The sequence below is a fragment of the Cololabis saira genome, chromosome 7 (genome assembly GCF_033807715.1).
Source record: "Cololabis saira isolate AMF1-May2022 chromosome 7, fColSai1.1, whole genome shotgun sequence".
NCBI classification, from domain to species: Eukaryota; Metazoa; Chordata; class Actinopteri; order Beloniformes; family Belonidae; genus Cololabis; species Cololabis saira.
The window spans coordinates 37,874,870-37,889,301 of record NC_084593.1 but is presented as its reverse complement, the minus strand read 5'-3'; the positions used below and the strand labels follow the sequence as shown (position 1 = coordinate 37,889,301).

The 14,432-nt window shown below is 42.5% G+C and overlaps 1 protein-coding gene across 1 annotated transcript in view; it reads left to right on the top strand.

The window, feature by feature from the left end:
• ablim3 (actin binding LIM protein family, member 3) overlaps positions 1-14,432 on the top strand; it is a 55,134-nt gene that overhangs the window by 17,658 nt on the left and 23,044 nt on the right. The window contains exon 3 of the mRNA XM_061725822.1: positions 8,218-8,401. Coding sequence (XP_061581806.1) covers positions 8,218-8,401 — 184 coding nt within the window. The remainder of the gene's footprint in view (positions 1-8,217; positions 8,402-14,432) is intronic.

Here is a 14,432-nt window from a genome sequence, read left to right as displayed (position 1 = left end):
TCATCCCATCCCTTCTTTGACATGACATCTTCTGCTTCTTTTTCCTGCTTCGTTCCCTTTTTCTTTTGTAATTCAGTTTTCTTTTTTTCTTCAAAAAGGCTGAGTTTGCCCCTCTGAAAATATCATGATAATTCGTTCTTAAACAGCCAGTGAAACTCTTTCCCCCACCGCGTGTAGACAGCATGTAAAAATATACACAGCCACACGTGCATAATCTTTTTCCTCCTTTTAAGAAGCCATGATGCCACTTGGCGTACGCAACATTATCATAATTCCTCTCTCATGCATCAGTCACAGGGAGGAGCAGATAACTAATCATGTGCATTTAACCTCTCATTTGAACCCATTATACTGTAGCTTATTATAGCGTGAAAAGACAGTCAGTCGCACAATCAGCTCATGTAAGGAAGTCTGGAAAATGCTCAAGACAGAAGCCAGCTCATACACAGATGCACCAACGCCAGACCAAGATAAGGCAGTGGGGGGGTGTGTGTGTGTGTCTGGATTATGTGAATCCTGTAGCGTCTCAGCGTTGCAGCGGGCTGTAGAGTATGGACAATGTGGTGTTGTATTACAGCGCAGGGGCTGACTCGTGCATAGTGCTCCGATGACATAGTGACCACATTAACCCGCTCTCCAAAGCGTAATTGGCACTTTCGCTTCCAGCAAAAATGCAGCATGGTCTTGCTTTGCCACAAGCACAAAGCATACTTTCTCAAGTCACATGCAAAAGGACCAAATAGGTGCACGTTCCCCATGCACCCAGATATTGTATTACCAGAGACCACAAAAGCAGAAAAGCAAATAAACAAGTGGAGCAGCAAAGGAGACACAAAGGCAGAGAAATTCACTTATAAACTGCCGAGTTACTCCCTATAGTTATTTATTTGCAGTGACAAAACATGTTTCTTTCATATAACAGAACTGTGGGGAGTGACAGATTTACACACTCAGGTTAAAGAAATACTCAACTGCTCTATTAATGTTACATTACTCGCTGGGATTCTCACCAGGGCTCTTAAAAAATGCAGCATCTTTGACTCTTTCTCTGTAGACCTGTTTCAGTGAGTCTACCTCCCTCCGGATGCATAAACTCTCATGTCTCAGCCTCTGTTTTATTAGCGCCAGCCTCCTGTCCTCCACGGCAGCGATCTGGAGGGAAACACTCTGGAAAAAGAACAAAAGAAACAGACCAATTGAAGAGGAAAAAGGAAAGCAAGGTTATAAGAAGAAACAGAGAGAGACAGCACAGAAAAAAGGTGAAGGGGAGCTTCCTGTAGCTATAGCAACCGCTGGTACACTGGTCCAATCACCACGCCAGCGCGTGGTTGCTAGGGAGAGATTCCGGCAGAGGGGAAAAGGGAGCGCGGCGGGAAGCTGTGCTTTTCCCTGACGACATCTTTGGATTTAGAAGAGATGATAGGAATTACACTGCCTGCCTCTCCCAAGTGTCCCCGTCCTGCAGGGTGTTCACACTCCAAGGCCCTTGCGTCGTCTCTGGAGGTCTGCACGCATGTACGTGTGCGTGCATAGTGTTGAGGAACTGCACAGATCACTCTGAGAGGAGGGATTTCTGAGGGATTTCTGAATAATAAACACAGTCATCATTATAACTCTGTTATGTCGGACATATAACAACATCCACCGCAACACTTGCCAAAGACCTAGATAATTTTTAATTGCTCGTTACGAAGACCCATCTCTAGCAGCGCGGTTATCTCTGCACGTCTGTGATCTTATTCACGGCTCTTTCCCCCTTCAGCTGAGTGTGTTTTCAGCTCTCAGAGGGTTAAAAGCTGAAGGCCTCGGCAGCAGCTCGGGTCTGCTGGTATGAAGGGACTCCACTGGGCAACCATCTGTCTCCATCAAACACAGAAGCCTCGAGTAAGGGGGACCCTGCCATTCATGCATGATTTCTTTCTGCTGTAGCTTTTAGTGCCCGCCTCCCTCCCCTGTTGCCCCTTCTGTTTTCTGTTACTGTGATTCTGTAGCCGTGCTTGCAACAGGACTTGCAAGTCCACGACTTTGATCACTTTGAGTGAAATGTCTTGAAAATGAATGGATGGATTTCCACCAGGTTTTGCACAGATTTTGTTACTTACATGTAGAGTTTCCTTTTAGTAGTTTGTAGTAGTAGTTGTTAGTAGTGATGCACCGATTGTTCGGTAACCGAAATTGTTCGGCAGAAAATGGCAAAAAAACACTTTCGGTGTTCGGTGGAATAAGTGGGAAAAAAACCGAACAATTAATAACGGCGTTGTGATATAACGAAATAGACTGGCCGCTCCCGGTTGCGCACCACAAACATAAATCGTTGGCCAACCAAAAAGTAACCACATAAGAATTTTACCTAACATTCACCAGGAGGTGGAACCAAAACAACATAATGCTAAGAAATTAAAAAATGTTCAGTTTTTTATGTTCAATAAATATTTTCTACCTTGTAATTTTGTAAAAGATTTTTTTCTTTGAAAAGCATGCCTAAATCAAATTTATTTGATTAATGCAATGGTGAAAAAATTGGCAAAATAAATGAAAAACCATGTTCAGTATTGTTCGGTATTCGGCCAACTGTTTATTATTATTATTTTCGGTTTCGGTTTCGGCCACAAATTTTCATTTCGGTGCATAGTTGTTAGTAGTAAACGGATGCATTGTTCAGATTTGTATTATAGCAGTAATAATGAACATTGGGGTTATTTTGCACAAAGCATGTCCTTTAAATCTACAGAGGGACTGAAGAAGGGCGAGGTTGCACAGCCCTGCAGTGGTTGGAATAAAGGCTGCAGATGGAGATGGAGTGGAGACCTTCAGCTCAGAGATTTGGAAGACGCCCTGAAACGGAAAGACAGGAAGAGAAGGACAGGAGCAGGCGTGCTTGTGAGGGGGGGGTGTCGGGACTATTTTGGGGTTCCAGCCTGGGCCGACTTTGAGAAGGGAATTTTAATTGCGCATGTTGGCTGGAGATAAATACCCAATCAGGCAGACCCCCTGTGGATGCCTCATCAGTGCAGTTCTAATGACCACAGCTGCCTACAAGCTAACCTCTAATCACCAGATTTATGATCTCAAGATGACTTCCTGCACTGCCAGAGAAGAGAGTGAAAGAAGCAGCATCGTTCATAGAGGATCCATTGAGGGAAACATCATAAAAAGTACATACAGATTAAATTAAGTCTTGTTGCGGTTTGGTTTTGCAAAGCTGATTTATGTTTACAAGATAAAATCTGTCTCCTTGCTACTATTCACATTTTTAAAACTTACTTTCTACATGCTTTATTATTTTTCTTGAAGCACCTCTGTATATTTTCCCAAAAGTTGCTCCCCAGAAGCCTCATATTGGACGGTAAAACAGACCAGAATGGTTCTAATATGGTGTGTTGTTTTTATGGGTGGCCGCCGCAGCATGTGGTGCTGGTTGAGCGGTCGTAACTACTACCTTTCTTCTCCGAGCCCAGCGAAAGCCACAGATCTGCAGCGGCAGAGACACCAGAGTCTGCTCCACCTCCGCCTACCGGGCTGCCAGCTCACATGTGGAGGGATGAGTGTTAAAACCTCCACTTAATGGTTACGGCTAAGCTGGGGGACCTTAAAAGAGGCTGGGCTCACTCACGAGTAGGCTCGGAGAATTGGAGTTCCTTTAGGGAGTTTCAAAGGCTTCTCACCTTTTCAAAGATCATGAATCTGCATTTAGAATACTTTTCATTTGCTCAAAATGCCCTGTAACAGGTGAAAATACTAATTGTTTGCTTAAATTAAGGATTTTATGTCAAAATGTGATTTGTATTTTGATTATAATCTGATCCAACGTTGGTACCTATATCAGTATATCATAAAAGTAGAGTTAGTAATGACTAACGTCTCAGTTAAAATGTTATTTTTAAAGTCTCACTTTAGTAAATCTCAATCCATCCATCAATTGTTCTGCTTGTCTGGTCCTGGGTCACAGGGAACTGGTGTGAATGGAGATCCTACCACCTCTTCCAGCTCTTAGAGGGATTCCTGGACCAGCTGAGAGATGCCACACTGCAAAAACTCAAAATCTTAACAAGAATATTTGTCTTATTTCTAGTTAAATGTCTAATTTTTAGTAAAAAGAAATCTCATTACACTTAAAACAAGACTCATCACTGGAAAAAACAACAATTTTCACCTGTTTCAAGTAGATTTTCACTTAAAATAAGTAGAAAAATCTGCCAGTGGAACAAGATTTTTTTTGCTCGTAATGAGAAGATAAATCTTGTTCCACTGGCAGATTTTTCTACTTATTTCAAGTGAAAATTTACTTGAAACAGGTGAAAATTGTCAAATAACAAGTTCTTCTTTCTGGTAACGACTCTTGTTTTAAGTGTGAGATTTTTTGACTAAAAATGAAACATTTTAACTAGAAATAAGACCAATATTCCTGGTAAGATTTTGATTTTTTGCAGTGCAGCTCTCCAGCCAGGCCTGCAGCCCTATCTTCCTCATCACATCAACGCCCTGAGCATTCCCAGAAACGAGCAGGAACATTGTTTGCATCTGCAGCCGTTTATACCTGCAGATGTGCAGCTGTAGGTTCACATCTGTATAGACTTAAGGTCAGTGTGACTGCAGTGATCAGAGATGCGATCTGGTGTTCAGCCCCAACACCCACACCATCAGCACCACATCATTTAAACTGGGATCTAGCTGTCTCTAGGGAAACTGGGGAAGGTTTACATCGTCCTGGCAACTGAGTGGCGTAGCAAATTGTTCCTTTGCAATCCGCCCAGCCAATCATCCGGAGAAACACAGCGTGATAAACCAACAGGTGAACAATCTACGCAGCCCATCCAATCCGGCGACGTGGTCAGGCGTCCGTATGCTAATCCACACAATGCATTAGGCTAATCGAGCAGATTCAACTCATTTAATAACCAATCTGGATGGAAACTGGAAAGCAAATCCTTCTGAGGGAGAGAGGAGGGAGTAGGTGAGATAAATGGGGAAAGCAAAAGGAGAAGCGGAGACAAATGAGACAGTGAATATACCACAGTTTGGGTTTAGAGGTCTAAAACACAGCTTTTTGTCAAATAAATAAATAAATAAGTAAAAAAGGCACTTTTTTCCTCCTTTTTCTCCTTTTTTTTTAGTGGTGAAGGGCTTTATACATGTGGAAATTCTTACCCTCTCATTTCTATTTTCCATGAAGGGGTTGGATAGCCTGTGATTAGATATCTGGTGAGAGGTTTCAGAACATAGGGACACTTTTTGAAGCTGTTTGCCGTTGCTGAGCGGTTCTGGAAATGTGGTTGCCACATACGCTCTCCCGCTCCTATAGATGTGCTGAGCTCTGCTCTTCCTCGAGCCTCGGCTTCACCTCCCTCTCTGCACCTTCCCTTGATGTAATGGCCTGTCACCATGATAAACATCCATGATCGCGTCTCACTGTGCACGCTGTTCCGTTTCATCTTTCCATCATCGCATATGCACAGCGCCATCTCATCAGAGATGGATTTATGTGTTCCTGCCTTCCTGAGGGAGCTGAGATTGTTTTGTTTTTAAGTGAGGGCCCATTGATCTTTTATTACACCATTACGTCAATGCGGTCCACTCATAAACAGCTTGAGATTAAATGAGTGCCTTTGAAGGGTTTATGTGCGTGTGTGTGTGTGTGTGTGTGTGTGTGTGTGTGTGTGTGTGTGTGTGTGTGTGTGTGTGTGTGTGTGTGTGTGTGTGTGTGTGTGTGTGTGTGTGTGTGTGTGTGTGTGTGTGTGTGTGTGTGTGTGTGTGTGTGTGTGTGTGTGTGTGTGTGTGTTGGGTCTGGGGAACCAGGGGAAGCTGGGTGCAGCATCTTTATTATCTCTGGCATATGGGTGATATCTAGTAATTTATTAGCTGCTGATGCGTTTCATTTTACTCCATATGCTTCACTGCAAAACAAAGATGATACTTGATTACATTTACATAGTTTTTTATTGTTGTTGTTTTCTTAGTTCAGCGGCAGCACTTTGCAGGGGCTCACCTGCACCGTCAGCTCAACCTTAAATTAGGATCAACCTGATAAGACCATCTGTTTTACTCCCCGTAGCTTGCTTGCTCGTAAGTTTATTTAATTAATGTTTTTTTTTTTTACAGTAGTCTGCAGTTTGGCTTCAGTGCTTTGCAGAACAAGGACCAGACTGGAAGACCCCAATCCCAAATCCTTTTGGAGTTGTGACCAAACCGTTTCCCAGACATCCTATTAATACCTCAGGAAGTAGTATATCATATCACATGATGAATCAGATTCATAATTACCTTAGACCAGTGGTTCCCAACCTTTTTTCCTTGGAGCCCCCCCGTACTTGTGTCTAAGACCAGCCAAGCCCCCCGACCCGTATGTACTAACACCAAAATAGTCTTTAATTGAAAAAAATGAACATTAATTATGCTTTTTTGATACATTTCTCTTTGGTTTACTCTGTATACATATGACTTTGTTTTTCTCCAATGTCACCAATGTATAAAATACGCACAAAAGGACATAAAAGGACAAAAATATTTCTGAAAAATGTCTCTTTTAATATGAGACCAACATTTTTTAACATTTTTCCTTTAACAACCTGTCGGAGTAGATTAAATGTTGAGTAATGATATAATAATAAGGAATGAAATAATTTCCTGTGTTTGTCACCAGTGTATAAAAAACACAAAAAATATTCAAGACATTCATAAATTATTCCTAACAATGTCTTATGAATGACTCATTCGCAAATATAATTTTTACAACTGCATATCCTCAAAGCAGACAAAGTTTTGCGCCCCCCCAGAGATCCCTGGCGCCCCCCCAGGGGGGGCCCGGACCCCAGGTTGGGAGACACTGGTTTAGAGTGTCACAGGAGTAATGAAGGAAGACCAAGAAAGTGGTAGTCAGACTGTCCAGAAATGGGTCAAAGATCAGCACTGGTGAATTTCACATTGTCCGTTGAGCAAAACGGCCGTTTCTCCAGCCTTTGCCACAGCACTGCCCTGTTTTTCAGTCAGAGGGTGTTATGACCAACAACTCTTCCTGTTGGTGAACCACATTGACCACGCACTGACCACGGGTTTGTGAAAATACCCCTCGGCTCCACCGCTCCACCACACGGGGAATCTCACGTCCTTTGCAGAGCGAAGCGCTGCAGCGCTCGTCGTCTGCTTAGGAGACACGATACGTTTCCCTGCTCGGGTCCCCAGCATGTCCCCTCCATGTCCCGCCCGTCCGCACGTAACGGGTTAGCGGCCGATACTCTAAAGCGTGAGCTCTTCTGGGTTTCTTCAACACAATATGACTTTTTCCACTGATTGTATCATTAAATTTCCATCAGAGCAAATTGGTTCCCCACAGTCTGGAACCAAATGACTTCCCTGGCAGCCGTGTGTGAAGACAAGCTCACACAGGAAGAGGACAAGACCACGTGCATAGCTACCAGGGCTGGGGATCGATTCAAATGCCAAGAATCGATTCGATTCCGATTCTTAAGATTCAGAATCGATTATCAAGATTTGATTCGATTCGATTCCGATATTGATTTGGGTTAGTGTTATTAAAACAGTTTTTTGAGCTTTTGCATGAATTATATGACTGTAGTTATGCAACATATTAATATTGGTATTATATTGAGATTCAACAGCAAGTATTGGCAACTAATGATGCTGTAAGGACCAATCAGCTCCCAGAATGCTGATAGAACTGCTTTCAGAAACATCCTGTGGCAGAATTCAAACAGATCCAGGGCAGCAAACAGAAATCGCTTTTATTTTTTAACACATTCCGTTTTTATTTTTTCCATTTTCGGTCTATTTTGGTTTTTCATTTTTGAAAATTTGGTTTTTAGCATTTTATGCAAATGTAACCCCAAGACAATATATGAAGTAATGAAATATAGACAATTTATGCAGTTATAACTGAAAATTTTATGTTTTCATACCTTTAAACATATTTAAAGGCAAAAACATGGCACCAGTTATTCTCGTGTCCAACAAAACATTCCTTTTTTGGGCATAAACAAAAAAATACCAAAAGTTTGAATGTAAGGATGAAAAAAAATCGCTCTTTGGAGATACAAATCGATTTTGAGGAATTATGAGAATCGATTTAGAATCGGAAAATTGATTTTTTCAACACAGGCCTAATAGCTACGTTCAGAAGTTATAGCATTCATGAAATCCACTTATTATTTCGTGTAATTTACTCTCAGGTGTGCCCTCCTTTCTCTTTCTTTCTCTCAACAGTGTGTAACTGTGACCTGGCGCGATCGGGCTTCTTCCAGAAGAAGGGCGAGTACATCTGCACTGCAGACTACCAGCGTCTGTACGGCACGCGCTGCGACCGCTGCGAGAGCTTCATCACGGGAGAGGTGGTCTCCGCCCTGGGACGCACCTACCACCCCAAGTGCTTTGTCTGCAGTGTCTGCAGGTAAATCCCCCCACCCATCACTCACACACCCAAGTGGTAAATATGGTCGGCTGAAATGAGGGAAAACCTTTGGTGCTGTCTGGTTTATGACTTATGACCACCACAGACTTTCAGATGATTTCATCAACTCATTGCAGAGATTTCTCTGCCGCTGAAGTATCAGCCACACTATGTCACTGGAAAATACATGTTTCTTTCCACAACCTCGATGAGAGGGGGTGTTTTTTGGTAAAGACGGATATTTATATACAGGACTGTCTCAGAAAATTAGAATATTGTGATAAAGTTCTTTATTTTCTGTAATGCAATTAAAAAAACAAAAATGTCATACATTCTGGATTCATTACAAATCAACTGAAATATTGCAAGCCTTTTATTATTTTAATATTGCCGATTATGGCTTACAGTTTAAGATTAAGATTCCCAGAATATTCAAATTTTTTGAGATATTTGAGTTTTCTTAAGCTGTAAGCCATGGTCAGCAATATTAAAATAATAAAAGGCTTGCAATATTTCAGTTGATTTGTAATGAATCCAGAATGTATGACATTTTTGTTTTTGTAATTGCATTACAGAAAATCACAATATTCTAATTTTCTGAGACAGTCCTGTAATGTTGCATCAACGTGATGGAGAACCTCTAACATCTGCTTGTGATTAAATGTACACATTGTGAATTCAACAGCTACTTATAGAGCACAATAGTCAAAATTAAAGTACAATATTAGCACACTTTTTAGTCTCTTGCTCCTAATAATAATAGCACAGAGAAAACAATACTGCTGCACACACCCAAGCATGCACTGTCATTATAATTATGATATCATATCTGTAGATTGCATTTCTTGAATATGTTAATATTAATTTATAATCCCTGATTTACATCTATTGAGTCTCCTATTTTATACATGTACAAAAAAAGAAAAAAAACAAGGGTCTTGTGGTCATCATTTGACTTGTTCTTTGACATCTTCACTGTCCTGCGTCTATTCTGGGAGCTTCGTCAGCAGCTTGCTCATGAATGGTGTGATAGAAGAAGGGATGGAGAACAGGGAAAGGATTGTCGAGGCGATGAATAAGAAATGTTTTCTACTCCTCTCCCATGAGTCACTGTTCTCGTCCTCATGATCACACACCCCTGTGGGACATGAAGCAGCACGAGTCTCATTTCTCTTTCTGAAGAAGTTGGAAGGTGCCACTCTTTGCATTTAACAAGTAACGCCGGCCGGCGTCTGCACACTGACAGATGCCTGATTTGACAGCTCAGACTGCTGTTTTTGTGCAGATCAGACAGAATAGAAGAGCTGACCCGGTGTTTCATGGTGTTAGATTTAAGTAGGCCGTCTTTCCCTCTTAACTCCATCCGTATTTGTGGGAATACCCTCAATTTCTATCCTTCTTGTTCTCTTAACGTCCCATTTCACCTCCTTTGAAAGTCTTTTTCCTCTCCGTTTGCTTTGCAGACAGCCGGCGCCCTCTCTTTGGCTTCCTCTGCCCTCTCTGTCTGTTTTGAGGGGTTGTAAGTTCTACATGAGAGTGATCTTTACTTACCTCCCTCCAGGCGAGAAGTGTTTGTCTCTTGTCGGGAATCTGCTTGACATTCGCGGTCATGCCCAGCAGCTGTGTGCTAAAGAGAAAAAACCAACTGAAGTAACATTAAGTGACCAGCGACAGTCAGCGGAGCAGCTCGGTAGTGACAGGGTGCGTTCGTGCTGTCAGTCCATCCAGAAAAAGACAGCAAAAAGCCAGTGGGTGAACGTATTTCTCCCTGCTCCATCTGCCCCATGTCACTTTGTTCGCATTAAATTCACATCCTTTATTTATCATCCTCCTTTTTAATCATCTTTGTTCTCTTTCCCCCTGCTCCCCTACTCCATCATTCTCATTATTCCCGTCATCATCATCTTGCTCAGTCATCATCTGCATCTAATCATCCCCATTTACGTCTACCTTTCCTGTCCGTCTCTCTCTGTTTCCTCGTGTCATCACTGCTCCTGGGTTTTACAGAGCAGCGTGATCAAAGTCGCCGGGCATATCGCTGCAGCCAGAAATAACCTCACTTTTCCGGTCAGGAAGAAGAAGGAAAAAAAAAACATACATTAAATATGTAAACAGAGTAAATTTTTAAAACACTGAGAAAGGCTGACACGGCAAGCGTGTCTTGAGGGAGTGAGAGTAACACACAGGTAAAGAAAAGGTCAAACGCAGCATTTTTAGTGCTTAGCTTGGACTATACGCCGTGACTTCAGCTGGTTTCAGGCTGTGCCGTCGTCAGAGTCGGTTAATCATTGGTCCGTTCACATTACATGACTTGGGAGTCTTGAAATCCTTTTTCTGTTCACATTAGTTGATTGATCGCCAGCATTGGGACGTAACAGCAACCTGATCACCCGACAACAAATACCCATAACAAGGCGTTGCTATGTGCAAAACAGCTGATTATCTGGAAATTAACTCAGAGAAGAAACAGTGATTTCCTTTTTCTTTGCACAGCAGAGGTAGTTAAAGGTAAATGAGAGAAAGCAGCTGCTTGCTCGCAGGGTGGAAGGGCGGGATCAGGGCCTCCGCAAGGGGTGTGCGAACCGTGCGACCGCACGGGGCCTTGCGCCCCAAGGGGCCTCGCGCTATGGGCCATTTTTTATTTATTTATTTTTTTCAATTTTTTTTTTTCAAAATTTTTTTTTTTTCCTTTTTTCCTTATAAATATCAACCGTCACGTTCCATTACAGACCTAAATGTGTACTAGTCTGTGCATATCAATAAATATATGTGCAATGATGCGCGTGTCTGTTGTTCAATACAACTGATCAGGCCAAGCGCAGACACAAGGTGCTCTGATCCAGACGGTGGAGTTGGAACAAACTGTCAAACAATGTCGAGAGAACGAGACGGATTCAGGAAATTTCCATCAGGGGATGAAAAAAGAAAAAAACTAAAGAAAATTGAAGAGTTTAATGCCTCTCTGAAAGGCACGTTTGATAAATTTGTTACAAAAATCACCGATCCGACCGGGTCTCAAGCAGCCGTGGGGGCCCGCGTCGAGGCAAGAGATGATGATGAGGCAGGGGAAGGTATCCAGTATTTTGATAATTGAAGAGTTAAAATTGCGCATATAGACAAACGATCCGACCCGGAAAACCCCAAAATTCCGCCCGCGCTCGCTACGCTCACGCGCGAGGGCCATTTCGCACAGGGCCTCGCAAATCTCCGAGACAGCTCTGGGTGGGATGTATGTGTCTCCTTGCTTTTGTCTGATGTCGTCTCTGAGATTTTCTTCCTCATTGTGTCTTCCCTCGAGGTCTCGCCCTGCATTGGCTGTAGCTCCACTAGCGATTCCCCTCGTGGCTCCAGATGTTTGGCTTCTTGACACGTTGGCCATCAGAAATGCCCGACTGACGTCACCCTCTCCTCCCGTTGTTTTGTTCATCGCCTCCGTAGCCATGAAAATGAGAAAGGTTTCGTGACCTCGAGCACAAATGGTTCATCTTGAGACCAGCACAAATGAATATTATGCATTTCCCGTTTTCAGTGGTTTATATTCTCTTCAGGGGGGTTTGATATTTCCATTTGTTCAATAATTTATGTGCTGGAACGCTCCCGATAGCTCCTCTGCTTTACTCACTCCTCACTTTCTCTGTTATACGCACAGATGTCATGTATGCTACATGGCTCTCACTCAGTTGTAAAAAAAGGAACATCTTATCGTTCTCTGACAAGGATCCTTGTATACAACTGCTGTCAAACAATACATTAATTTTAAAAAGGACCAGCATGGGCTGGGACGTGGGCTGAAATTCTGCCTAAAATGAAATTTGTGACTTCAACCACAGAAATTCTGACTTTATAAACTGAAACATTTGTGACGAACAAAAAAGATTTAGGTCAAAGATATTTGGTCAAAGAAGCGGTTTCCATCAGCTGCCTGTAAACGACCCCGGGACTTTAGGCCCACACAGCCAAAGAGCTGAAACCGTCTGAAATGCGGCTGCATCTTCTGCTGAAGTATGACTTCTGAGTTTGGGTTTTGGAGATAAAATTGTTGTTTTGTAGCCTATAAATGTTTGACACACCACAAGCAAATTCAAATGTGCTTTGCGGGCGTGTCTAGCTACCATCCGTTGGAGTTCAGAAGTCATGGGGAGCCAATACAATAAGCCTTTCCTCGTCTCTGGCCGACAAAGCGGCGACACTATGCCTCAAATATGTTCTATTCGTTCATTATTCTGTTCATCTTTGAGTTTGTAAAGTCAGGATTTTACCCCTTCGCTGCCGCTTCAAATTTGAGGATGTGTGTTATTGTTTTATTGTCTTGTTTTCGGAAAAATAACACATGCGTGGCACACTAAATCTTCTAGTTGTATGTTCGATTTTGGTAGGAACATAATTTGAAAGATTACAGGCAATAGTCGTAATTAATAGCATTTGTTTTTTCCAAGTTGGGAGAAATGATGGACTCAGTAATGAGAACTGATTATGAAATCATCCTGTAATTTGCATTTCTACAACAAACACTTTGACAAGTGACGGCGTATGCAAATGTCGCTGCAGTTAGAAAGAGCTCTTTGGAGACTTTAACGAGCTGCAGCACCTGGATGATTGATGGGAAACAGCGAGCCCCAGCAAGATACACGTTGTTTAAGAGGATTAAAAGAAAAGAAACATTCCTCAGAAAGGTAATTAAGCACTAAGTGCTCCACAGATGTCGGCTGTTCCCGGTCAGCAATGCGTAAAATTGAGAAGCGCGTACAAACAAAGTGGAGAAAGTTGCGAAACGGAAACATTCAGGTACACTGAGGATGACGTCTGTGTGTCTGGAGAGAAAGTTCAGCGCAACGTGCCTTGGAAAAAGAAAATACACAGAAAAAAAAGGAAAATAAATGGAGAAAAACAGAAGAAGAGGAAGGAATCGGCTGAAGGACATAGTATTTACAGGAAAGGCCAAATGCACACTATTATTTACTGCTAAACAAGAAAAGACAGCTTTATTGGGCCGAAGGGAGGCAGTCATGAATGAGGGATGAAAGTGATGAAGTCTAGAGATGACTCAGCGTTGGAGCGTGATGGTCGGGCCAGAACTTTTGTTTGGTGCAGGTCCAGTGAAATATATGCAACTGATTGCTTGCAGAAGCAGATTTCCACACTCGTTACAGTTATGAGGTGGCAAGTACAGTAATTTACCAGGGTTCATCAACTCTACGACAAATATACAGCCGTGCTTTGAAATTGTGGACATTTCTGCTTCCACCTGCTGGAAATACAGTAGGTTTGGAGATGAAGCCAGTTTTCAGGAGGTGATGAGGATGTATCCTCATCAGATACATGTATCCTGTAACAGAGAAGAGAGGTAAAGTTTAGCTGATGGAAGACACATCAACTCAATGAAAAGATAAAACAAATGTTAAATTTTATGGTGAAAATGACAAAAAAAAAGGGTCCGGTTAAAAGAAATCATGCTTATGGAATATTTTTCTTCTAATGGATGTTAAAAAAAAAACAAAAAAAACAACTGCATTAATTATAAAAATGTCAATGTTTTTGTTTTACAAAGCCAAAATTTTCTGTAAAATAAAGCAGACGAATGATCCCCTCCAGCAGTGGTGATGTGTTTTCCTGCCAGGGGGGGTTGCACACGGATGTACGGCACTCCCGTGTGCTGACTGTGAGCTCTGCTGGAGACTCAAACCTCCCTCCGGGTCTCGGCTTTGGCTCCGGGCCTCCACGGGGGAGTAAAAGGATTACTGTTGTCTCTGTCTTTTAAACAGCCTTCCCTAAGCCTTTTAGCTCCCCATTCATTCTTCCTTCCTCCCCCAGTCGTGAGGAAATCAATCTGTCTCCTTGGGAAGGAGAGGAAAGGCGGTCAAAACAGTACATGTGTAACAGAAATTTAGCTTTTATAGACTTTGTCCCGTTCTCCGCCTGTCAGCGCGAAGGAAACGGCGAGCCGGACCGGTGGCTGCAGCTGTGGAGGGAGTAAATAAAGAAGGAGGAACGCAACGGCCAGCGTGAGCAACAAACAGGCAGTGGAGATCTG